General features: G+C 52.3%; 8 protein-coding genes across 8 annotated transcripts; 5 read left to right on the top strand and 3 right to left on the bottom strand.

Moving 5' to 3' along the window:
* Positions 1-2,412: 2,412 nt before the first annotated feature.
* POX_b02906 (Glutathione S-transferase-like protein tpcF) lies at positions 2,413-3,341 on the top strand (the record flags this gene model as incomplete). Its single annotated transcript, XM_050111814.1, has 3 exons — positions 2,413-2,492; positions 2,559-2,612; positions 2,717-3,341. 3 exons carry the CDS (start codon positions 2,413-2,415, stop codon positions 3,339-3,341), a joined length of 759 nt encoding a protein of 252 aa, XP_049972160.1.
* A 300-nt stretch (positions 3,342-3,641) lies between these two features.
* Positions 3,642-5,924, top strand: POX_b02905 (Branchpoint-bridging protein; the record flags this gene model as incomplete). Its single annotated transcript, XM_050111813.1, has 6 exons — positions 3,642-4,069; positions 4,138-4,355; positions 4,560-4,783; positions 4,847-4,955; positions 5,022-5,236; positions 5,304-5,924. 6 exons carry the CDS (start codon positions 3,642-3,644, stop codon positions 5,922-5,924), a joined length of 1,815 nt encoding a protein of 604 aa, XP_049972159.1.
* Positions 5,925-6,936: 1,012 nt separating this feature from the next.
* POX_b02904 (putative transporter) lies at positions 6,937-9,370 on the top strand (the record flags this gene model as incomplete). Its single annotated transcript, XM_050111812.1, has 6 exons — positions 6,937-7,157; positions 7,201-7,431; positions 7,551-7,699; positions 7,750-7,837; positions 7,892-8,388; positions 8,484-9,370. The coding sequence occupies 6 exons, from the start codon at positions 6,937-6,939 to the stop codon at positions 9,368-9,370; spliced, it is 2,073 nt and encodes a 690-aa protein (XP_049972158.1).
* A 373-nt stretch (positions 9,371-9,743) lies between these two features.
* Positions 9,744-11,436, top strand: POX_b02903 (ATP-dependent RNA helicase dbp8; the record flags this gene model as incomplete). The annotated part of the gene is made up of 2 exons (XM_050111811.1): positions 9,744-10,252; positions 10,377-11,436. The coding sequence occupies 2 exons, from the start codon at positions 9,744-9,746 to the stop codon at positions 11,434-11,436; spliced, it is 1,569 nt and encodes a 522-aa protein (XP_049972157.1).
* A 775-nt stretch (positions 11,437-12,211) lies between these two features.
* POX_b02902 (uncharacterized protein) lies at positions 12,212-13,354 on the bottom strand (the record flags this gene model as incomplete). Its single annotated transcript, XM_050111810.1, has 3 exons — positions 12,212-12,739; positions 12,800-12,964; positions 13,058-13,354. 3 exons carry the CDS (start codon positions 13,352-13,354, stop codon positions 12,212-12,214), a joined length of 990 nt encoding a protein of 329 aa, XP_049972156.1.
* A 2,052-nt stretch (positions 13,355-15,406) lies between these two features.
* POX_b02901 (putative glutaminase) lies at positions 15,407-18,247 on the top strand (the record flags this gene model as incomplete). Its single annotated transcript, XM_050111809.1, has 5 exons — positions 15,407-15,678; positions 15,777-16,203; positions 16,284-17,289; positions 17,371-17,501; positions 17,579-18,247. 5 exons carry the CDS (start codon positions 15,407-15,409, stop codon positions 18,245-18,247), a joined length of 2,505 nt encoding a protein of 834 aa, XP_049972155.1.
* A 1,536-nt stretch (positions 18,248-19,783) lies between these two features.
* POX_b02900 (uncharacterized protein) lies at positions 19,784-21,296 on the bottom strand (the record flags this gene model as incomplete). The annotated part of the gene is made up of 5 exons (XM_050111808.1): positions 19,784-20,390; positions 20,538-20,664; positions 20,765-20,935; positions 21,118-21,136; positions 21,276-21,296. The coding sequence occupies 5 exons, from the start codon at positions 21,294-21,296 to the stop codon at positions 19,784-19,786; spliced, it is 945 nt and encodes a 314-aa protein (XP_049972154.1).
* A 792-nt stretch (positions 21,297-22,088) lies between these two features.
* POX_b02899 (uncharacterized protein) lies at positions 22,089-23,769 on the bottom strand (the record flags this gene model as incomplete). Its single annotated transcript, XM_050111807.1, has 4 exons — positions 22,089-22,369; positions 22,437-22,904; positions 22,992-23,208; positions 23,689-23,769. 4 exons carry the CDS (start codon positions 23,767-23,769, stop codon positions 22,089-22,091), a joined length of 1,047 nt encoding a protein of 348 aa, XP_049972153.1.
* Between the last annotated feature and the right edge of the window lie 1,971 nt (positions 23,770-25,740).

Below are 25,740 nucleotides of genomic sequence, written 5' to 3'. Positions count from 1 at the left end.
GATCTGGGAAATGCAGTTGATTGAACGGCAAATAGAAGGAGGTTGAGACCAACCACACCCAATCTCTTCGAGATAGAGACAGACACTCGGGGCTAGAGAAAAGCTTGAGGAAAATACAGAGAGAACCTGAGGACTGAGGCCGAGGGGAATGGACGTCTGTTGTATACCAATTTTCCAGGCCACCTTGTAGGGGATTCGGACGCCAGCAGGTGCAGGTTCTCGCAGGACACCCACCCAAAGCCCCCACTCGACACCGCGGAGCGGCGCGCAGTCCATTCCTCTTTGGGGTCCCCGACTCTCGCTAAACTGCTTTGGGACCCCGACACTGCCCACTCATTCGCACGCTCATTGGCGTACAGACAGAAAAGACTAGACGCGGCTGACTCGGTCACCTTGGTACAGCCTCTGTTGACTCATTGTCATCGTCCGTTCCGTACGTTGCAAGTCACCATTTGAAGGCACACTGTCCATAGCCCGCGGTGGTGAATGGACTATGCTCGGGCTACGAGATTGTTTGCTCGTTCTGAGTCTTCACTATAGTAGCCCACTCGTGGCTGAGCGTGAACACAGGACTTGGGGGACTGGAGATGGCTGACATTGCGATAAGTGCGCCCCTTGAGCGCACCCATGTCTAGATCTACGGGTCAGGTCAGAGCGCTGCACAGCCTTGAATTGGAGAATGACACAGTCGATCCCACATGCTTAGATGAGACATTTGAGAATTGAGACTCACCTCCAGACCAGGAACATTCACGTCAAAGTTCCATCATCGCAGCCCGACTACACTACTGTGCTGTGAGGTTTCTCAGACGAGAACAACGTTGGATTCCTGATCACGATCCACGAGCGGATACACTTCGGTATCAGGCACGTGATTCCTCCTGGTCGGAGACACCGGTCCAAAGGGATAATCATCAGCCTTAGAGGTGGGCCAGATCCGTCATAATTCGCCTGGCACTATTGCTATTTGAAACTTGTACCTTTGACAAAATTCAATACAAGGGTTCCCGTTGAAGGTACTGGCGTCTGTAACAATAACTCAGTCTCGCGGGGGCACATTCGATTTTCATGGGGTAGTGCGTTTAGGTTTTTTTCATACCAAGTATGCTTTCTTTGAAAGTCGGCGAAGATGCCTTAGTCTGGAGGGTGGTAAGTTACAACACCTGAGGTCGGCGAACACATAGAGGAAGACAGTGAAAGGTGCACTTGAGAAAAATGCAGTGATACGTGGCTCAGGCCACTGATCATTGGTTTGTCTCCATCTGATGTTTTCTGTTGATTCCAAACTTGAACGCGCGGAACGTACCAAGACCGGGCGGAGTCTCATAGTCCCCGACAATCGGCGTAGGTGCGCAAACGTGAAGACTTGTCGATAGGTCGAATGTAGCCTGAATCAAGACTTACAGGATCGTTCATCATACCTGTACACTCCAGTGGAGTGAATCAAGCGACGAGGAACGTAGGTCTAGTCTTGTTCGCCAGCTGTAGTCTCTATCGGGCACCGTCAAAAAAGTCTGAAGACAGATGAGAATTGCTAGGGGCCTCCAAGTAGCGAAGAATATAGGGATAATCGTTGCAGGAGTATTTTGAGGTGTGAAGGATGTAAGGTTAATACTATCGCCATCTATGGATCTGCCGCAACCTTGGGTCTGGCTTTGTGTCATCTACAGCACAGCATCATCATCCTGCGACTTCACTCTTTACTCTTAATAGCCAGATCTCTGCTCTATCCTCCGAAACAAAGCTAGAATGCCAAGTGGTCAATTTGGACGGCAGATGCACGAAGACAGAGACCTGTTCATGAAGTTTTCGATGTATAACCTATCAGGGACGGAGTCCGACGTTCTCAATCTTTGGACAGCGGAATGTACAGTACATAGGCACAGCGCGCTACCTGGCATAGATCAATATTCCGACGTCGTACCTTATGCCGAGGTCGAATCCGCCTCCGTGATAATGCGGGGCCTTCAGCTCAGCCTAAAAGGGCATTCGTTCCATGCGCGGCCCGGTACTAAAATGAACTGGTTGACGGAATTCGACATGTTCAGATCGACGAGGCTGTCGTTCCACCAAGTACGCTGTGGAGTGTGTGATCCTGATCGATCCAATGATGATTAGTCGACGAATTAAGCTCACGACTCAACTCCATGTCCTGCTCGCCAGGTGCACCAAATGTATCTAGCTGAAATCCGCTATGGTGAGGTGGGCCCAATGGAAGCTTCTTCCCGCGACGACCGAGATTATAAATCGAAGTGGGGGAAATGCAGAGTGGAATGACCTCAGCGTGCTTATGTACCCGACCAAGTTCACCCGCCGCACGGCTGTAGGTATCATAAAAGACGACCTTGTCTCTTAAGAATATACGACCATTTACAATCCCATCTCCCAAAATTGCCTTCCAGATCGCCCACCATGTCCCAGCCTAACATCACTCTCTATACCACCCAGACTCCCAACGGAATCAAAATCTCGATTGCTCTGGAAGAGCTGGGGTATGCGAACCATCTTCCGATTCCGCTGCAGAAACCAGCTCAACAGCTTGATTGACTCGAATGCAGATTGCCCTACAAGGTTGAGAAGATCGATATTTCCAAAAATACACAGAAGGAAGAGTACGTGTGAAACCGGATGAGTCCGCCGATCGTCGTACATGATGGACGTTGAGCGCTGGGCAGTCGATGCCAGCTACGCCGTCTGGGACTGACAATATCTCTAGCTGGTTCCTCGAAATCAATCCCAATGGCCGTATCCCCGCCCTGACCGACACTTTCAGCGATGGCCAGACCATTCGCCTCTTCGAGTCTGGTAGCATTCTGCAATACTTGGTCGAGCGATATGACCCTGATCACAAGATTTCTTATCCTGCGGGCACCCGCGAATACTACGAGACCAACAACTGGCTCTTCTTCCAGAATGCGGGCGTCGGTCCCATGCAGGGACAGGCTAACCACTTCGGGCGCTATGCTCCCGAGCGCATCGAGTATGGTGTGAATCGCTATGTGAACGAGACCCGCCGCCTGTACAGAGTCCTTGACGACCACCTTGCCAAGTCAAAGTCGGGCTATTTGGTGGGCGATCGTGCCACTATTGCTGATATCTCTCACTGGGGATGGGTGGCCGCCGCAGGATGGGCTGGTATTGACATCGAGGAGTTCCCCAACTTGAAGGCATGGGAAGAGCGCATGGCAGCGCGGCCAGCTCTTGAAAAGGGCCGCCACGTTCCTAGTCCCCACACCATCAAGGAGCTGTTGAAGGACAAGGCTGCGATGGAGAAGAGCGCTGCGCAGGCTAGAGAGTGGGTCCAAGCGGGTATGAAGCAGGACGCAAAGAACAAGATCTGAGAGATATATCAAGCACAATGTTCTCCAAAGACCAATAAAGTCCATGATGAATCTTGACATGTGTGTTGCCTGAGTCCAATTCCTCTCACTCCCATCGACAGCTGGATCAAGCTGTATGTAGCATAGTTGCAAAAGCAAACAACCCCAATCCATGGATGGCTTCCAGATGGACCCACTCACCGCCTTGCCAGAATCACGTGTAGATATTGCCACTTTTCAAGGCTCACCCTTACCTTTTCTTCAACCCCGAGTTGCTTGAATCAACTCACATCCATATTTTCTTGCATTCGAGCTGAAAAGATGGCGTGGCGCAATCAAGGCATCACAGGTTCTAACAACATCCCTCTGGGGCGTCGCCGCTTCGGTGGTGAGGAGGAAGATGAGAGTCGTACTGCCTCACCTTCGTCCGTGCCTGACGGCGCGAAGCGTGGGCGCAGTCCAGTTCGAGGTAATTTTCCCCCTTTCACCGCGAGACAGACGTTGGCAGGTGCTAAAAAGAATTTCTCGATTTCAGCTGAGCCTGCCGCCGATGGTGTGAAGCGGCGCAAGAAGCGAAACCGCTGGGGTGACCAGCAAGAGAACAAAGCCGCTGGCCTGATGGGCTTGCCCACGATGATCATGGCAAACTTCACAAGCGAGCAGCTTGAAGCATACACCCTGCACTTGCGTATCGAGGAGATCAGCCAGAAGCTGCGGATCAATGATGTCGTCCCTGCCGATGGTGATCGGTAAGTCAGCTACTCCGTCGAGTGTATGTACCATTTTTTTTTCGTCTCTCCCTAACTCGCGCGCGCAGGTCTCCCTCGCCACCGCCGCAGTATGACAACTTTGGTCGACGTGTAAACACTCGCGAATATCGTTATCGGAAGCGTCTTGAGGATGAGCGTCACAAGTTGATCGAGAAAGCCATGAAGACCATCCCCAACTACCACCCGCCCTCTGACTACAGACGCCCAACCAAGACCCAAGAGAAGGTCTATGTCCCAGTGAATGACTATCCAGAAATTAACTTCAGTATGATAACTAACCCTCTAACTCCTAACTGTACCCTCTTGATGTCTTTTATGACTCTTTGCTCGACTCGAGCTGACAGGATCATTCCTTGGACCTCGTCGGCCCGTTTCTTGCTAACCTCCCGTGCTTGATGCTGCACATTACTTGATCTTGCCTCCGATATTCAGGATGACTAACACTTAGCTCTTTGCTACCTCTACACAGTTGGCTTACTCATAGGACCTCGTGGCAACACTCTGAAGAAGATGGAGACGGAGTCTGGGGCCAAGATTGCCATTCGCGGCAAAGGTTCCGTCAAGGAAGGCAAAGGCCGATCTGACGCCGCTCACGCTAGCAACCAGGAAGAAGATCTCCATTGCTTGATTATGGCCGACACCGAGGAAAAGGTGAACAAGGCCAAGAAACTTGTCCACAATGTCATCGAGACAGTAAGTCTACCCCCGTCGCCGCGCTGATTCCACGTCGATTTGCCCCGTGCTGACCATCATTAGGCCGCATCCATTCCCGAGGGTCAAAATGAGCTCAAGCGTAACCAACTACGTGAGCTGGCCGCTCTCAACGGTACCCTGCGTGACGATGAGAATCAAGCTTGTCAGAACTGTGAGTCATGAATTTCAACCCTGAAAGATTTAGAAACAAAAAATCATCATCTCTGACAAATTCCAGGTGGTCAAATCGGTCATCGTAAATACGACTGTCCCGAGCAGCGCAATTTCACAGCCAACATCATTTGTCGTGTCTGTGGCAATGCGGGCCACATGGCTCGTGATTGCCCTGACCGGCAGAGAGGAAGCGACTGGCGCAACGGTGGTGGTTATGGCGGTGGCCAACGCAACCCTCGTGCTCTCGGCACTGGTGATGCTGTGGATCGTGAGATGGAGGTGAGTTTATGCCCCGAGCGTGATTTATATTTCACCAGAAAAGGTCCAGCCTAACGATGGCCCATAGCAACTTATGAACGAACTTTCCGGAGGTGCTCCCAGTGAGCATCCCCCTCGCCGAATTGAAGCCGGCCCCGATCAAGGCGGTCCTCCACCGGAGGACCGTGATGCCAAGCCCTGGCAGCGTGGACCTCCTGCAAGTGATGTGGCGCCGTGGCAGCAACGACGCGAGCAACGACCCCGCGACGATTACGGCTCCCGCGATCACAGTGGTCCTGCCCCCTGGGCGAATCAGAATCGTGGTGGGAACGACTACGGCTATGGCTCTCACGGTGGATATGCTGCGCCTGGCGCTGCCACGGGTGCTGCTCCTTGGCAGCAACAAGCTCCTACTGGCGGGCCCCCACCGGCAGTACCCGCTGTTCCTGGCTACGGCTATGGGGCCTATGCCGGCTATGCTTACCCCCCCGGCATGGCAGCTGCTCCTGGGATGGGAGCACCACCCCCTCCTCCCGGCATGCCCCCCATGGGTGGTTATGCTGCCGGTAACCCTCCTCCACCCCCTCCTCCTGGCGATGGCCCCCCTCCCCCACCTCCTAGTGATCAGCCTCCCCCCCCCTCCTCCTGCGTGAACAGAATGGCATTCCATGGATCCCGAGGCCTGACTTGCAACGTTTGCGGTCCTTGAGCTTCTCTTTACTCTTGCAGATAACAGTTTTCGTGGCAGTGAAGAAACGATTTGCCTTTTTTTTCCCGTTCTTAATTTTCTCAACTTAGTCTTGAGCAGAAATGGAATACGACTGGATAAAATGAGCTCAATTCAGGTTTCCCTTTCAGGTGTAGTGTTTTTTTTGGTCCTTACGCACACTGTCCGCGTTCTGAAGAGCAGAGAGTGCTGTGCCTATAATTTGGACCTGTTTTGGACAATGTCCGAGGGTAGTTCCGCCGCGAGTCGGATGTGAGCGTATGAATCTGATGGTGTTCAACAAGATGAGTAAAAGTCAAAGCATTCCGTCCGTATGAGGATGACGAGTGGTCAAGACCAAGGTTGCTTGGGCCTGATGATTATCATCCATATCGATGAAGCCTGATTCCGGGGCTCTGGAAACGACGAGACCTCTGGAACGCTGTCTGGGCCGTGGATGAGAGATCGGAGTATCATATACGACAGTGACGTCATGCATCAATTGGGCCGAACTTGGAACTTCGATGGCGTTCAAGCCACTCGTCACAGGGTTGAACGGTGAATCTGTTGACCGTACCATCCTGTTTCGACTGATCCTGTCAACTATTCGGGCAAAACACGGAATTCGTGAGGTTGTTGGGCAAGGCCAGGAAATTTTATCTGCCAGGAATCGTATCTCTTGCAGGTGATAAGAATGTGGTGAAATCATGCCAAAAGTTCCGTGTCAGTCAAACAGCGCCCTTGGCATAAACAAGCCTCTCCAGCCATCTTGCCATCCAATCTTGGTACGCTGGACTGGGCCCTGGACACCGTCTGTGCTACCACCGGACCGTCGAACAATAATATTGCCTGAGGCATCAAATTACAGTACAGAACGGTACAGAACGCCGTTCCCCCAAGGCGCCTTGACTCCACAATTGAGAGCGAGAGAGAGAGAGCGAGAGAGAGCTTCATGTGCATTTGCGTTTGTCTCCACGCTTAGTACTACAAACTACCTACTCCCCCAGAGAGGTGGATGTGTGAAGCCAGTTCAAGGGAGACTCGCCTGCGCCTCACCTCGCCGTTGTCATTTTCGTCCACGGCCAATGCCACCCCCTCCATCAGAGGATTTCTCCTTACCTCTGGGCGCGGCCATGCATCCGTCCGCATCAAGCCAGCCGCGGAGGCCATCATCTGGTCAACCCCGACGGCTGTCATCTATGCGCTCAGGAAGACCGGGCTCAGCAGTATCGTCGCGTCAGTCGGCCTCGTCTTTGAATACCCGCAATTCAACTTATAGCGCTTCGCATCAAAATCAGACTGAGCAGCGACGCCAACAGCAGCTACTTGAACATGAGCAGCGTACTTCGGCGACGTCGAAATCACCCTCTGAGTCCAAGTGGTGGCGCATTCACTTTTTTCGTGGCATGAAGAATGATCTCAAGCGCCGAGCTCCGTTCTATTGGAGTGATTGGACTGATGCCTGGGATTATCGTATCGTGCCAGCCACTGTGTATATGTACTTTGCAAAGTAGGTTCCGTGCACTCGTTTCCCCGTTCCAATCTTGTGAAATGCTTCTCTGGAGGTTATGATAAATACCAGAAGGTCATCATAATTCGGCCAACACTGTACACTAACCGCTACCTTAGTATCCTGCCTGCTTTGGCCTTCTCACTGGACATGTTCGAAAAGACGAACCAAAGCTTTGGCGTCAACGAGGTCTTGCTCGCCTCTGTCCTCGGAGCTGTGGTATTTTCGGTCTTTGCGGCCCAGCCGCTGGTCATTGTTGGAGTCACTGGTGAGTCCTCGAGTCTCCTCGGAGCGATCAAGCAGCTAATAAGGTGTTAGGTCCGATCACTGTCTTCAATTACACTGTCTACGACATTATCACACCAAGAGGTACTCCTTATCTGGCTTTCATGTGCTGGATTGGCATGTATGTAGTAATTTTCCCCCGCTCCCCAAGACCACACACTGACTCGCTCCGCAGCTGGTCATTGGTGATGCACTGGATTCTCGCTGTGACCAACGCCTGTAATGCCCTGACCTACGTGACACGCTTTTCCTGTGATATCTTTGGGTTTTACGTTGCGTTGATCTACCTCCAGAAGGGAATTCAAGTCCTGACTCGTCAATGGGGTCAAGCTGGCGAAACATCGGCATACCTAGCCATCATGGTAGCGCTCCTGGTCCTGATGGCTGCCTGGGTCTGTGGAGAGCTGGGCAACAGTAATCTCTTCTCCCGATGGTTTCGCAAGTTCCTCGAAGATTACGGAACCCCTCTCACGATTATCTTCTTCACTGGGTTCGTCCACATTGGACACATGCGAGACGTGAATGTTTCTACCCTGCCGACAAGTAAGGCGTTTTTCCCAACTCTCGATCGACCCTGGTTGGTTCGCTTTTGGGACATCAGTGTTGGTGACATCTTCCTGGCCATTCCTTTCGCCTTGCTTCTAACGATTCTCTTCTACTTTGATCACAATGGTATGTACCAGTGGACATTGTCCCATTTGGTGGTTTTGGTCAAATTCTACATCTTTTTTCTTTGCCCTTTTCAGTTGCTGATACGTCCATGCTAGTCTCGTCTCTGATCGCACAGGGCACCGAGTTCCCTTTGCGAAAGCCCGCGGGTTTCCACTGGGACATCTGGCTGCTGGGCCTTACAACCTTTGTCGCCGGAATTCTTGGTATTCCGTTTCCCAACGGGCTTATCCCCCAGGCACCCTTCCACACCGCTGCACTTTGTGTGACTCGTCAAGTGGCCGATGAAGATGATACCAACAAAGGCAAAGCCATCCGTGTAACGGATCACGTTGTCGAGCAGCGTGTGAGTAACCTTGCCCAGGGTCTCTTGACGCTGGGAACGATGACCGGTCCGCTTCTTATTGTGCTCCACCTTATCCCACAGGGCGTCATGGCCGGGCTATTCTTCATCATGGGCGTTCAGGCCCTACAAGGAAACGGGATCACCCAAAAATTGATCTTCCTGGCTCAAGATAAAGATTTCACGCCGGGATCCAATCCTCTGAAAAGACTGGAACGCCGATCAGCGATCTGGGCGTTTGTCCTGATCGAGCTCATTGGCTTTGGTGCCACTTTTGCCATCACTCAGACGATCGCTGCCATTGGATTCCCCGTGATTATTCTCCTCCTGATTCCCGTGCGATCATTTTTATTCCCAATGTGGTTCACCCGCGAGGAACTGAATACTTTGGACGCCCCCACTGCCAGCCCGTTTACCATGGAGAGCGTTGGTGGAACGCATGGGTTGAGTGAATTACATGATGATTTGGCGGCGACGGGTGGCGCTGCTGTCAATCCATCCTCAGTTGGCGGTGATGGGGTCCTCGGTGGCCGCCCCAGTTCGTCCTCCGAGTCTGCGGTCGAGGATGATCTGGAACGGGGTGAGGTTTACGAACTCCAATCCATTATTCATCGGCGCAGCAGTCACAGTCAAGCGAAGTAGCCGTTGAATGTCACCGCAGTCAGATCCGATGTGCTCGAGAGAGGTTTTGAGCAGGCCTATATAGTACATTTGAGTCTCAGGGCGGTGTATTGTGTACACCTTAGTACTCATAAAGTTAGATGCCAATTATTAGGTATCTCGAACTTCAACCTCTCATATTACCTTCCATCGACACGACGCGGTCGCCACAATCTGCTGAGAATGCGTGCACTGTGTAGTGGATCATTGGGCAGTGGATTCTGACAGTATACTGTAGTATGATGCCTGATTATTCAGGTTAAAACATTCCCACCGCCATCCGGACCACATGGAGATAACTTTTTCTGCCACCAAATTATTTTGCGACATCGAGACCAAACAGCTGCCAGAAACAATGGCGCCCTCAAACAGTGGCTCCGAGTCTAATGATGACTACCATTCCGACACTTCGGATCTGAACAAGCTCGAAACCGAAGATCGTGCCCCCAAACGTCGACGTCTCTCTGAATTCGACGAGGACGACGAGGACGGCTTTATCGCGCCAGCGCCGCTCCCCACCCTTTCCCGAATCAAGAAGAAGGATGAAGTCAAAAAATCCGAGACGACAAAGGAAGAGGAGCCCGTCACCATCCGTGAGGCTCTTGAAATTGGGCTCCGAGCGGAGCAATCGACCTTTGGTGCTTTGAATGTATCACCTTGGCTGGTCGGATCCTTGACAACCATGGCTATCCGACGACCGACGGCGATTCAAAAGGCTTGTATTCCAGAGATTTTAAAAGGGCGTGATTGTATCGGTGGTAGTCGAACTGGTTCAGGAAAGACCATGGCTTTTGCTGTCCCTATTATTCAGAAGTGGGCTCAGGATCCGTTTGGCGTCTTCGCTGTGGTCTTGACGCCGACGAGGTATGTCGGTTTTTTATTTTTTTTATTTTTTTTTTGCCCTGCACTGGCGGAATCATGCATCGAGGTCCTTTTATTTTATTTAGATTTCCATTGACTGACCGTTCTTTCTTCACATCATCGATAGAGAGTTGGCGCTCCAAATCTTTGAACAGTTCAAAGCCATCTCTGCGCCCCAGAGCATGAAACCAATTCTTATCACCGGAGGTACCGATATGCGACAGCAGGCTATCGAACTTGCATCGCGGCCACACGTGGTCATTGCGACTCCCGGACGATTGGCGGATCACATCAAATCATCTGGTCAAGACACGATCGCCGGTCTGCGCCGCGTGAAGATGGTTGTGCTCGACGAGGCCGACCGACTGCTTGCAAGTGGACAGGGCAGTATGCTCCCCGACGTGGAGACCTGTCTATCAGCCGTGCCCCCGTCATCCGAACGACAAACCCTCTTATTCACCGCAACCCTGACGGCCGAGGTGCGAGCCCTGAAATCGCTGCCCCGTTCCGGAGACAAACCCCCCGTCTTCGTGACGGAAATCTCCACCGAGAACCAAGGCAGTATTCCTCCCACTCTCAAACAGACCTACCTCAAAGTGCCAATGACGCATCGCGAAGCCTTCCTGCATGCCCTGATCTCCACCGAGGAAAACATCTCCAGACCGGCCATCATCTTCTGCAACCACACCAAGACGGCCGACCTGCTGGAACGCACTCTCCGTCGCCTCGGACACCGCGCCACCTCCCTCCACAGTTTACTCCCCCAGTCCGAACGAACCTCCAATCTGGCTCGGTTCCGCGCCGCTGCGGCCCGAATCCTCGTGGCCACGGACGTGGCATCCCGTGGTCTCGATATTCCCATCGTCAGCTTGGTCATCAACTTCGACGTGCCTCGAAACCCAGACGACTACGTTCACCGAGTGGGTCGTACTGCGCGTGCGGGACGCACCGGTGAAGCCGTGACTTTGGTGGGCCAGCGCGACGTGGAGCTTGTACTTGCGATCGAAAAGCGCGTGGGCCGGGAGATGGTCGAGTGGGCCGAGGAGGGTGTTAACATTGAGAGTCGCGTGACGAGAACCACGATGCTCAAGGACGTGGGCTCGGCGAAGCGGGAAGCTGCCGGCGAGATTGAAGAGGGACGAGATGTTCTGGGTCGTAAGCGCAACAAGTTGAAGAAGGTTCGGTGAATGTAATGGATGGAGCTTGAGCGTTGAATGTTACAATTGTATATAGAAATTTCTTTTTTTTTCCTTTGTGTGGATAAGGGTGCTTTCGTTTCGATACCATTTCAAATAGAATGTTGGATCTTTTCCGAGTCAAGTCATGAGAACTTGGTCACTGGGATTCGAACATTTTGTTTCTGATTTCCCTTTCTTCTAGTCCGGATCGAGTTCCGCTTGGCAAGATAAGAAGTTTCATCATTCATGGGTAGGTAAGTATACAGAGCCGAGCCAGTGCGAAATTGGACTTCTTTTTGCCCCATCCCTGCCCCCACAGGTCTGTCATCTATGGTATGTAACGCTAGCAAAAAGTGTCAGTCGGACATGTGCGTAGAGTCCGTGATCTCTGTGTTCAAATGATATACAAACAAGTCTCAACCTTTGAGATTGATTTCCAGTGATTATATATTCAGCCCCCACAATAGACGCAATTGGTATCATTGAATGCAGAATGACCGGTAAAGATAGGGCAAGAGGAAGGGTAAAATGAAAAGCGGGAGGAATGAAGAGGAGTCTCGTTTCTTGACTGATGAATCAGGGACTCCATGGGGTTTTTTTTCGCGTGCTCCGCCGTCATCTACTCAAAGTAGGTTGGGAATCGACAAGACGTTTCGAACAGACTATGTACTTCCTCATGACTCCGGCATATATGCCGAGATTATGGATTTGACGGTACTGGGAAAGAGACCATATGAGGGTGTCCAGTCACTCGGAGAAAAAGAAAAACCAATTGGGCATCTCTTCAATCCGAGGTGCTCATCAACTTCAGCAATCCATCGACCGCATCCCCTCGCTGGGACGGGGAAGGCGGGTCAGGACACGCCGTGCCTTCTTCCGCGTTCCCTGGGTCTGCAGTCTCCCGCGTCCTTGTATAGCGCATGACCGTCGCTGGGGGGCTGCTGAGCTGCATGGGTGACCCCAGGCCACGGGGCGGTGTCCGGTCACCCTGCTTGGCATGCTCCGGTTTCTGTATGACCGAGGAGGGTGGTTGAGGGAGGTCTGGCGTTTGTTGGCAGGGTGTAGAGCTCGGGTGACCCCGTGGGTCGGCACCGATGCGTGGTGTTCTCAATTGAGAAGGTGTGAATGTAGAGCGGAATACGGTGGCTGGCGACGAGGATGGTAGGGTGGAGAGGGAGATTCTAGGAACTTTGCGGCTGTGCTCTTCCAAGTCCGAGACACGTCGGTCAATTTGATTCTCCGTGGCGTTGCGCATGGCAGATTGGAGTTTAATTCGGAGGAGAGCCGCTTTCTGGAACGTGGACGGGGCAGCCTGTTAGTGGGAGATGCGTTTCAATAGGTCGGCGGTGGACCTGGACGGAGTCCTGCATACCTGTTGAATGAAGATCTTCCGCGCGTCAGGATCCTCGGGAATCGACCTCGTCTCTAGATCCGCTTTCGGTGATTCACTGCGAGATGTTGTCGAGACATTGCTTTCCTGGGACTCGTCGCGTATTGGTTGTGAGGTGAGTCCGACTGTGTTGGATTCCACGTCCGGCTGATAAACGAGACGAGTCGTCAGCCAAGTCTGCTCCTGACTCAATAGGGAGGGGGTATCTTGTGGTTCATCATTCAGCGGAGCACTACTTACCCGTGGGCTCTCATTCTTGGGTGTGGAAGCAGGGCCTTCCACGCGACGCTCACATGGCGCGTGACCTTCGCCCTGGTCCAATTGCTCCCTCGATCGCTTTTGGCCGGCAAAGATCGGCGAGGGTAGCAATTTTTTGGGTGATGTGTTGGTAAAAAGGGTTCGTTTGACGGGGGTGCTGAAGCCTGTGAGGGCCGATTTGCTGTGGTGGGCGGGGGACAGGCACGCGTTGGAGTCTCTATCGCCGAGGATACGACGGCCCTCCTTGACGGGACTGAATTGCATGGTGACAGATTGCATTTCTAGAGGATTCCTGATCGTGTGGATGATGTGAATCAGGATGTGACGACTGTACCAAAAAGAAAAACTCCCTCAAAAAGCACGCGCCCGAGACGTGTTGGAGAAAGTCGCGAGAGAAGCGGAGGAAAAAGATCCGCGCGGGGAAGAAGCGGGCTGGAGGCACTGAGGGGAGCGCGCGGTGGTGTCCAGATGATCACACGTGCTGTACACCGCGACTGGGATTCTTTGAGCGTGACCGGTGCAAGGGAGAGGCGAGACTGGTGAGAAAAGGTTTGAAAAGGTTGGAAAAGGTTCGAGAGAGAGAGAGAGAGGAAAGGGGAGAGAGACTGATACTCGGGTCACGAAAGTCACGATGTTTTATTTTTCTCCAAAGCTCTTGGTAAGAGACGGTCGCGTCAATCGCGTATAGAGTCCGAGCTCGATCAATACCCAAGTGGGAAGGACGCCAGTACAGGCGGATACGGGTACCTTAAATGTTTCTTAATGTTTCCCATAGGTAATGATGTACTGCCAGTCAGGTTCGTCCATGGCCTCCAGGCTCCATACGCATAGGGTCCATCGGTCCATCGGTCCATACATCCTACTGTCGTACTAGAGCGCTTTCGGGTCCACAGACATCAGTGAAGTCGTACTGGTGGCTCCGTATAGCAGCACGGACACTTGGGGGCTGGAGGTCCACTTGGTCGTGTTGAGCACGCGTTCACGTCTCCACCCATTCACCCATTTTCCAAGTGAGTAGACGATAGTTACCTATGGATTTCGTCGAAGAGTCGTGCTCTTCAGTGACTGTCTCCTGCTCACTCAGGACCAGAAAAAAAAAACCTTCAGAATGGTATCAACTCGACACTACTGGCCCGACCTCTGAAACGATGGACGCCGATATGTGGACAACTTTGATCAGTCGCGATGAGACTTCTTTGACTTGGTGGCTCGACACTCGGACTTGAGATATGCTCAGTGTTGGATTTCTTCTGCAGAGGAAATCAGGTTCTGAATAAGAACTGGCGTGTAAAGGCTCACAACGATGCTATCAACACCAACCAGACCAAATTCTGTTTTGTCATTTTTTTCCTTTTTCCTCCCAGTTTCTTGATGCCTTTATTTTCAGCGCAGATGGCTTAATGGAGGTTGCTTTTTGATCATCTTTCGGCACGCATTAAAACTGGGATATTTGGACGAGCCCAAGAATAGCGGAGCTTACTACTAGAGAAAGGAGTACCTACGGAGCTACAAGTAGTCATAGTTTACCATGCACTCGGACAAATTTCGTTTCCATTCACATTAGTCTGAAGACAACCTTTCTAAAGCTTCTTGGCCCTCTTCATCCGAATTCGGGTACTTTCTCAAATCACGCAGAGATATGTATATTCGGCAGGTAGATACACAACATACCAGACGGACAGAGAATAGTACCTCCGCTTCAGACCAACTGGGATATGTATAGTCTATCATTTGTCCTCACGACCAGATGGAGATACAGTGTGCATATCTGAACCCTTTCGGACCGGCCGGGTACGGATTATCATGTCCCCCGTCCTTTGATCCAACCGAGTGGCAGGTTCCTGGATGATCAACATTTAAATATTGTCATCTTCAATCCCAAAGAAAAGATCGTCTCGACTCGGCTGGTCTGTTGGTGGAAATCTTCACCCCCCCGCACGGATGACATCATCCATTTCAGTGAAAGCGTCCATGTTGACGGCCTCGAGGTCGACTGAAGGGAGACTCCGCAATCACCAAGAAACTCCCAAGGCTGGACTCGGCCTGCTTGCCAATCACGCACGCGTTCAAGGTTGAAGATCCTGGCGCCGACTCCAGAACTGGATCGGTGCTTCTTGCTGACGAAGAGATCCCCAGTTTCCCCGCATTCCGAGCTGCCACCTTCAGATCGTCTCAACAGCTGTAATTTTCCTTTCCTTTTACCTCTTCTCTGTAACTTCTCTGTTTCGATCTCTCCATTGCTTGTTACACATCCAGGGTCTCTGGTAACACGGCCCAGACTTGCTGGTTGGACGTGAAATCTCGCTCTACTTGCCCCCCCCCCCCGTCATCATGCAGCTATCCCTGGCTGTCGTGGCTGCGGTAATCGGCCAGGCCGTTGTGAGCACTGCTTCGACCCTGACGCCGCCTGTGCTACCCTTGATCGTGCGTAATCCGTATTTGAGCACCTGGTTAGGTGATGCACGAGAGCCACCATGGGCCAAATGGCCCATGTTCTATACCGGCGAGGAGCTTGGTCTTGCCCTGATGGCCCATGTGCCGAGCCAGGAAACGGTGTACCCGCTGGTCGGGAAGCCGCAGGACTTTTTGACCTCAGATGCTGGGTATGAATACTGATGCTCCGTGTGGACGAAGAGGAAGAAGAATCTCATCGCTGCAAAGCACTCTCAACACGAAACTAAAATGGAGGTTCAAATTGTAGATACAATGTGCGCTTTCCCACTTACCTGGGTCACAACTACGACGCCTCCACAACCAACTTGACGTATCGAATCGAGGCCGATGCTGCGAAGCCGCTTGAGATCACAATTTCCTTTCTCTCTCCTATCACGCCGACCTCCACGCTGCGACAGTCGATCCCGGCGTCCTATGTCACCATCGACGTGCAAGGGGGTCTCGATGTGAATGTCTATATGGATGTTGATGGCAGATGGGTGAGTGGGGATGGAACCAGTCGACTGCGCTGGGACTGGGACAGTCGTCCAGCCGAGGTGACCAAAGATAAGGAGGGAGAACCGATCCCAACTCCAGGTTTGCAAACATGGCGAATCCGTCGCGAATCCGAGCTTGACTTGTCCGAAATTCGGGATCGAGCCGAGTGGGGAACCCTCCATTTTAGTGGGCCTGAGGTGAGTGGTAGCATTCTTCTTATTGCAGAAAATGAGAGGAGAAGGAGTAGTTCATGCTGATAGACTGTGATTCTGTGCAGAATGCCCGACACATGTCTGGCGAGGCCGGCGACGTGAGGCGTCACTTTGCGAAAACGGGATCCTTGAGCAACTCCAATGATGATCAATTCCGACCCATTGGCGATCGTACGCCTGTTTTTGCATTCTCTCATTCATTCAAGTTCGGGAAATCGGCCTCGAGATCCCACACGGTCACCTTCACAGTCGCACTCATTCAGATTCCCGTCGTTCAGTTTGCTGCGGCGCGCGGTCTGACGATGATGCGGCCGTTGTGGAAATCCTATTATCAAACTGCCGAGCAACTACTGTACTGGCATTACCATGACTACACGGCAGCAAGCGCTCTAGCCTCCAACTACTCAGCCCAACTGGCCAAGGATGCATATCTGTCGGGGGCGGATGATTATGTCGACATCGTTGCGCTGAGTGCACGACAAGTGATGGGAGCCACTCAATTCTCGGGGACCCCAGATAACCCAATCCTATTCCTGAAGGAGATTTCGTCCAACGGTAACTTCCAAACCATTGATGTGATTTTCCCGGCTTTCCCGTTCTTCCTGTACACCAACCCTCGTTGGTTGGCATATCTTCTGGAGCCCCTGATTGAGCATATGCTCAGTGGCCAATACCCGAATACCTATGCCATGCATGATCTGGGCACTCACTTCCCCAACGCCACCGGCCACGCGGACGGTAATGACGAGTATATGCCCGTGGAGGAATGCGGAAACATTCTGATCATGGGCCTGGCTGTGGCCAATTCACTCCAGTATGGCGAAAGCTCCGAGGCTGCTTCCCTTTGGTCGGCTCTGGGAACGCCAAGATCCTCAATGATTACGGCAGACTCGAGCTTGTTCCCCCTCGATGATCTGCAAGTAATGTCAGGGATTGGTTATCAAGACAGCAGGTGGGGTGGAGGCATTGAAGGCACGAAGCTGGCAAAGAAGTGGGTAGAGCGAAGCTACAGACTCTGGAAACAATGGACTGGCTACCTTGTCGAGTTCTCCTTGGAGCCTGCGAACCAGCGTGAGTATTTTTTTTTTGCTCCCCCTTCCCAAACATGCAGAATAAAAAACGCGGTAACCAACCATTTTTATACTTATTTAGTATCCACGGACGACTTTGCCGGGTGGTTAGCGCTGCAGACCAATCTAGCGTTGAAGGGAATCGTCGGCATCAAGGCCATGAGCAAGCTATCTGAGCTGGTTGGTAATGACACCGATGCTTCCTACTACAAGGTACGAAAACATGTCATCCTCGCCCCTATAAAAAAACAAAACCCGATCTCACCGGTTGCTCACCCTTTCAATCTTAGAAAATTGCCGAGGATTACATCGCCAAATGGGAAGAATTCGGAATGTCCCGTGACGGCTCCCATGCTAAACTCGCATATGACTGGTACGGATCTTGGACGACCATCTACAACCTTTACGGTGACGCACAGTTGTGCTTCCACCTCGAGAATACCGAGTCATCATTGTCGTCATCATCCGTATCCGAGTCAAAGAGCAAGCCCAGAGCCCCAGGGTTTGTCCCCCGTCACATCTACCAAAAGCAGTCAGTCTGGTACCATTACGTGCGTCAAAAGTACGGTCTTCCTCTCGACAGTCGCCATCTGTACACCAAGACGGACTGGGAATTCTTCTCCATGGCCGTCGCGTCCAAACCCGTGCGCTCCGAAATTCTTGAATCGGTGGCACGCTGGGTCAACGAGACGGTCACTGATCGACCTTTTACCGATTTGCACAACACCGAGGGAGACGGGAACTTTCCCGGGCCCCATTTCTTCGCTAGACCCGTGATTGGGGGACATTTTGCGTTTTTGGCACTGGGGCGCGCATGTGGTGGACGAGCCATGGAGGGATTGTCCTTTTTAGATGATGTCGACGAGGAGACATTGCAGAGTTGGTCTGCAGTGGCCAAGGCCGCTGCGGATGAGTTCCATCGTCCATGGAAATTGCACCACGGCGACGATGAGCTTTAGGTTGGAGACAGCCCGAGCCGAGCTGGCGAGCCGATGCTCCCGAGTAGAGCGTTGACGAGGTAGGCACTTTTCATGTATCCCGTCATATCGCGGCTCTCTTGCGAGGAATTGAAGAAAACCCACGCCAATCTCAAACTCCCCAAGTCTCTAGCAAAATGGTAATTCTCTAGGTCGGTAGATGCACGGTCCTCTATATCTGTACGTGATTCTTGCCTGTGATTCAGGCGTGCTTTACTGGGACAGAAACCGATTTCCGGCAACACTTGATAGATTTTGGGATAGGGAGTCCGATTTTCTTTTTGCTTCACTGACTCGACAATACATAACTTGCTTCCTTGAAGAACAATCCGAGTCATCTTTCTAATTCAAGAAGAGATTTCAGATTATCGTCCAACCATGTACATTATAAGGTTACGTTCACCATCCATTTCGAACCACCACCAACCCCCCCTTCACTACTACAATTAAGACACTAGTTGGATAGGGAATGTTCAGATAGAACCACAAACACAGTTTGTAAATGTAGATTCGTGTTACGTCACATATACCGGTCCATGTCCTATCGCTCGAGGCAAGATATGTATTTGTGTTTGCTATATAGAGTTGTCGGTTCTAGGTACCTCCGATCCAGGGGCACCAATTGTGAAGAGGCAGTAGAATAGCACGGAATATACAGGATCTGATGAGTCCTCCCGAATTATATATACTCAGGATCATCCTTCTCAGCGGTATTCCATTGACAACCCATCTACCTACCTAACTTTGGATACCGAGATGTAGCTAGATATTGAAAATTCACAGCCCCAGCCCTTTCATATGCAGCTGAAAGAAGCTATAAATATCGTGGGCAAATCTACAGAACCACCGAAGGCGGGGTGAAACAAGAATCCAGGAGACCAAGGCTGTCGACAGACTCCGGGACTGATACAGTAACTAGAAGGAAATTTTTGATTTTTTGAGCGCAATTCCCGCGATGAATAAAAGTCTTTCGTGCCCTCTCCTTTTCCCCCACACACGCACGCCGGTTTCACCCACATTTGTCGTCTGTCATCCAATTCCAAAAAAAAAACAAGAAAACCCGGTCGTTTCGGAGGAAACGAAACATTCAAAGACAACCCACATAAGGTGTCGAGACACTCGAGCAAAGAAAAAATGTAAAAGGGGGGGAGAAGGAAGATTTGACATCAGATCAATTCGTCACACCGTTTATTTGCCATTGCACGAGTTTTTAAGAGATTTCCCCATAGACGACTAGAAACAAACATAGAATAACAACTCCTCCGGCGAAGGATTGCGGAAGTCACGTCCAGGAAGAGGTAGGAGAGGAAGAGACAGAGGGGGAGGTTAGAGAGGGGGCGAGAGAGAAGCGGGCCAGAATGGGAAGACAGAGAGTAAACGGCGTGGGAGAGGAACATGGAAGAGAGACACGAAGCAGGGAAAGGCCAAACTGCGTGAAGATCGAGATGTGTTTGACATTTGGAAAGTTCAAAGCATCGCGTCAACAGCGCTGGAGCCAACAGCTTTCATATGGTCTGTTTAGTTGCCGCCCAGGCTGGGGAAGTTCTTCTCATCGACGGTAGGGCCAGCAGCAGCGGGGGCACGGGCACCACCACGACCGCCGCGGGGAGCGCTGGAGGGAGCGCCACCACGGGCAGCACCGCGGGGAGCGCGGTCACCACCGCGGGCGGGACGGTCACCGCGAGGAGCACGGTCACCACCACGGCCACCGCGGCCACCACGAGCGCCGGAGGGAGCGGGGCGGGGCTGCTCAACGAAGCGCATGTCAACGTCGACGTAGGTCTTCTCCTTGCGCTGCTTCTCGCGCTTGCTCTTCTCGGAGGTACCGGCAATGTAGGCCTCCTCCTCCTGGTGCTTCAGCTCCTTAGCGGTAGCCCACTTCTTGTCCTCCTTGGTGCCCTCGTTGGCGGCACGGACAGGCTTGGCAGCAAGGCTGTCACGGGCAGCCTTCTCAGCGAGGTAGTCGGCGAAAGACTTGGCCTTGTCGGCCTCCTCGACCTCCTCAGCGGGGGTCTGAGGCTCGGCCTCGTCAGCCTTGGCGATGTTCTCGGCAACGCGCTCGTCGTCCCAAGCCTTCTCGCCAGACTCACCGCCCCAGCCCTGCTGGACCTGCTTGCGGGTGTCACTGGTGGGGGAAAATGAATTGTTAGTCGGGGGTTTTCGTCTTTCAAGGGGCCGTGGCTATTTGCGTGAGGGTGAATTGAAGCAACTGATGTTGCTTTAAATGGCATCTCATCAAGGTCCCAATTCCGGATATCAGGGAATCGCTTACGTCTGACCAGTGCGGGACTGGCGGTCACCACGGCCACGGTTGCCGCCGCGAGGGCGGGAGGGTTGCTCGGCCTCGTCGGTGGGCTTCTGGCGGTTGTTGCTGCGGCCGGCGTTGCGGTCACGGAAAGCTGGAAATCGTCCGAGTCAGCCTCGATGGCGAAAATGGGACGATTGCGTAGCCATTGATAAATGATTCCGTTCACATCCCAGCCAGAACATTGCACATACCGGCGTCGTTACCGGCGGTCACACGGCCACCACGGCGGCCAGTGTTCTCGCGGGGCTGAGAGGCGGGAGCCTCCTTGGGAGCATCACGCTTGCCGATACGGGGAGCGGGACGGTCGACAGCCTTCGCGGGAGGCGCAGGGGGCCTGTTGGGGTCGAGCTCAGGGTCATTGCCTTGAAAAAGGAAGCTGAATATCAGTATATGAATTCTGATGAAGATGCAAGTGGTAGCGCGGCGATTGCCCGCGAGATTGCAGCGAATTCTCTATGTTGGAAGGACGGGCGCTTCTCCCAGACAAAGCTGACGAAATCCCAGGAAATCACATTGAGAAGAAATAGTGGGAGGGCTGATTTACCAAGAAGCTCGTAGAGGTTCTGTTGATCCGAAAAAAAACGATTGCGATGTCACAGGTTAGCCACGACCTCCACTAGCTCAAATTGATGCTCGTGGCGAGCGTTCCCACGACGCCTTTGCGAACAAAGGTGAGAGCTGCTTCGTCGATTCTCAGCGTACCTTGGACCGGACGTCCGCCATGACGCCTGGTGTTCTGTGAGTCCTTCCGGGCGGGAAGGCGCTCGACTTTGTGTAAGAAAGGTGAGGGGAGCTCACAAGGCAGAACCTCAACAGATCCGGCCTTTAGAATGCAATGGGATGATGTTGAAGCGGGTGATCGTACCGAGTACCGGATGCTCGAAGCAAGAAGGGGAGGTTTGTGGTGTAGCCCGAATCCGGTTAGGCGTCATTTACTAAGCGAATCAGGCTAGGGCTTAGGGTATCATGGCGTCACTGGCGGAGCTTTCAGCATCATACATTCGATTCCGGAAGGACGAGGCAAAGCGATTGATGTAGTAAGCTCCAGGCATTTGTTCGAGTCTGGCATTGGTGGTCAATTTTCCCGTGGTGTGTCGTTTGTCAGGGATCACTTTCCGGATACTCGAACGAAGCGTGTACGACCGTCGCCAATCCCGAAAGTGTCTGAAACTGGGGACCATGAACTACGTTACGGCCTAGCCCCTAATTGGGTAAAGAACATGTAGAGAATTTCAGTCAAAGTCTCAATTTGTCCAAACGTCAGTCGGGACGGTCATTGAATATTCCTTGATATGAGTTCATTCCAACAACGCCGGGCCATGCGCAAATGACTTTTGTTTTTCTTTTATTTTCCCCGTCTGGAGGAAAGATGCTTAGAAGCGGGAATTAGAGAGATGAGGACTCTCGAGGCCACGAGAGACATGGATCATGGGGTTTTCTAGGAAGGAATACTTCCATCCTGAAGAAGTCTCATTCTTTCACATCCTGCTGATGCTCGAATCCATTCTCTCCTCTTCACGGGCGGGAATTATTTTGTTCGTAATTGAAAGGCGTGGGGAAATGCATGCTAGCGCTTAGCCCAAAGGGGTCAGCGTCCAACATTGGTTCATATTGAGCCATGAGCTGATTTGCATTGCCGTAGTCCCCGTGCGTTCCTTCCGCGGGTGGATTGTACCCTGTCATGTTGTGGGAGCCCGATGTGACTGACTGGGGTGTAAAGCCCGGGACATACGGGGCGTTCACGGGCCCTTCGTGATCTTCATCCACTAGGTCGGCTTGGGCGTCGTATTCTTGTTCTGGCTGTGGTCAGTGCGGCTCTCGTTTGAATCTGGAAGGGCCCGGTTTGATGCACATGTTACTCACCCAATTGATCGTAGTGTTTTTGGAAAGGAGATGGATAGTAGTTTGCCGCGACTCGCGCACCGCGAGGTCCCCGGGCTTTTTCATGAGGATCGGTTTGGGGCATGCTGATCCCGCCAGGCGAGGATTGACTGGCAAAGGTTCGAGGCTGAGGAAGTAATTGAGGACGGCCATTTGGCGGGCCATTGACATCCACGGGCGACATGCCTCCCCCTTGGAACCCATAGCCCGGTGATTTAGCATGCGAGGGCGAGGAGACGTGTGATGTCGGCGTGGGCTGAAACTGCGGCGATGCAACCCCATAGGTGCTTTCACGCTGAGGCATGGTATAGCCCTCGGGCTTGGAAGCCACTCCTGTCGGATGCCTTTGCGTCGGACGAGGCATGGCCGATTTAGTCGGCAGCGGATTGGGCTTGGCTGATGTGCCGGGAGCTCCCGTCTTCAGCCGCAGTTCTGCTTGCACATCAATGCCTGTTTGATTGTTGGGATGGGTCAGTCAGTCATCCGTCGTCAGGACAGTAATACAACAACGGAGCGTAGTCCAGAGTGAGTACTTACCCTTTTCGAGCAAGATCCTCTCTAGCAGGGAGTTTTTATATCGCAACATCAAGCATTCATCGGCTGCACTGCGATGGCTCTGCTGCAAGCTCTGCAAGGACTCTTCATTGCGCTTGATGGTCGTCTCCAATTGACGGATGTACTCTGTACGACGCTCTCGGAAGGCAGCCTGCGCCTGTCGATTGCGTTGTTTTCTCTCCTCCGAGGTAGCGTATATCTAGAAATCCATGAGCCACCGAGCCACTGAATCAACGGCAAAAGACTCTGTGAAGGGGAAGATGGGCCTCGTAGGATGCGAGCAGGGAACGAAGTGGTGACATGGAGGATCGGAGGCCATAAGAGGAGGGCATCCACAGGTAATTCCTCCTTTCTTCTTGTGTATATAGAAGGGCAAAGGAAAGGATCATCAAAAAAAAGATAAAAAGAAATAAGGAGATTATCAAAGTGGTGAAGAATGCGGGGCCCCGGATTATCACATTGAAGGTGCAGCGAGCAGGAGCTCCGACGGTGTAAGAGATAACGGGATGGGACTGAAAAAGGAAAAAGGTTTCCAGTGTCGAGGGTGATGTCAAGGAAACAGCACGACTTACAGGCTTGCGACCACCTTTTCTTTTTTGTGTCTGCGTGGTGTCCTGGGTCAACAGTTCGACTTCGGCATCTGGAGTCGAGACGTCGAACTGATTGAGCCATCTGGCACTGGCTCTGATTTGGGGACGAGCGATTCCATAGCGGCGTCATTGCGATCGGAGCGGGAGCCGGTCTCGACCATAGAGACCATTGTTCGCCCCCCTCAGATAGACGTGGACTTCGTTATCAAAAAAAGAAGAGAAAAAGGTCGTGGGATTCTTTTTTTTTTCTTTTTTTTTTAGAAAGAGAATATCGAGGAGCACCGCGTGAGCCTGCTCGGGGCGGAACACATTCGCAACTGGAAAATGTCCACACCAGCCTTGGTCCTCAGGAATGATATGGGACACGAGGAAAGTGACCGGATCTGGAGAGCAACCTCTCTACTCTCCGTTGCCTACCGGGTCACACTGCGCTCTGGAAGAATGATATGTCTGTCTTTGCCCAAGCTGCCTGGCTGTCTCTCTCTCTCACACACACACACACTCTTTCTTTTCCTCGAACGCTTACTCAACTCACCCCCCGCTGCGTGACGGACTGTTCAGTACCGCGTGCAATCGAGAGGACAGGAATCTGGACAAGGCACCCAGGCAGACAAACGCAGCAAACGCGCGGCTAGGCGGTTAGAGGGGACGTGCGAGCGGTAGGGAGGCAAGAGAGTGACATAAATGAAATTGATGATTATGAGAAAGGAAGAGTCAGAGAATTTGAGATAAACGTAAACGGGGTAGAAGAAAGGCGGGGGTGAGAGGGCCAGTGAATTAATATGAGGTAAAGCAATTGACTAAACGAATAATAATAATATGATTGTTGCCCTTTGGGGGACCAGGCGGGTTTGGCGGCTTTGGGGTGCTGGGAAGTGGACTTGGGGAGTTGGTCACTGGTCAGACGATGCGAGAAAAAAAAGTACATTTCTGTGGTCGCGGTGGGACGAGGTTTTCACGAGTTGCTCGATTGGAACACGAGTATAAAGAAAGAGACTCCTCCTCAACAATCTCTATTGTAACTAGAATATTTCACCCCCCCTCCTTTTTCCCTCTCTCTGACTTTCCATTTCCCCTTCGTGCTTGACGTGAAAATTTTTTTCCTTCTAGATTTTTTTTCCTTCCGTTCCAGTTGCCCTGTTGAGTGACTCCACCATTGTGAGTGTCGCCTGGTCTCTCGTGACGGCACGGGTCCACCAAAGGCGGAATGGTTGGTGGCCAGGTCGCAAAGTCCTCGTGTCGCACGGGCGAGGCGATCGTGGAGACTGAAGGGAACACTCAGGCAAAGGGGGGAAAAGCAAGTCAGGACCAAAAAAAAAGGCTACCTAGTCATCACGAGGATCTCCGCGGAGAATGTGTGAAGGATTGGTACGAATGAGGAGTGAAAGTGCCAGGATGTCCATCGTAGAATCCAGTGAAAACTGGAAACAAAAGGCATCATTGCACCGCATGATGTTTCGAGGACAACGAATACAAACATGTACAGCGCTTGCCCTCCTATGAAAGACTTCCCCAATAGGAAGGTCAAAGGGAGCGTCGAGAGAGGAACCTGGATTCAAATTTGTTTCATGGGCCCCGAAAAGGCTCATCTGCCCGAGAGCCACGTTCAGGTCGAGCCACTGGAGCAAACCGAGAGGAAGGACCACACGAGGAGCACAAGGAGTGGGCCAGCGCAAACGGATGGGGTTCTGCGGTCGCCTGTGGTGCCGCAACTCCAAAGCAGAATCAATAGTCGAGAGACTCGAGTCAGGATGAACAAGCAAAGGACATCGAGGCTTGCTTGGCAGGCGATCAGTTGAAATGATCATCCATGTCTCACGCGGGAGACTACTGGTAGACATCAAGTGGACATACACAACGGTCCATTGTACGGCATAGTGAACACTGCCAGCGTTCAGTGGTTTAGGATGCGGCGTTGGCGAGTGTCAACTCTCTTGAGAAAAGCTTTGGACAAGTGGACAGTGCACTTCTACATACGGCTCTAGGGTCGCAAAATTTGGTCCTCGGATGGTCTGAGATCTGAGGCCGTGTATACGATGAACTTCGTCTGCGTATCTCGTCATTCTCACTAGGAGCCCATTCCGTCCACATGGATGCGGTCCTGCGACACTCCGTGGCCTTACACATCTTCTGATGGAGGC

This window comes from Penicillium oxalicum, chromosome II, assembly GCF_001723175.1.
Source record: "Penicillium oxalicum strain HP7-1 chromosome II, whole genome shotgun sequence".
NCBI classification, from domain to species: Eukaryota; Fungi; Ascomycota; class Eurotiomycetes; order Eurotiales; family Aspergillaceae; genus Penicillium; species Penicillium oxalicum.
The sequence above is the reverse complement of the archived record's forward strand: the minus strand, read 5'-3'. Positions and strand labels throughout refer to the sequence as shown.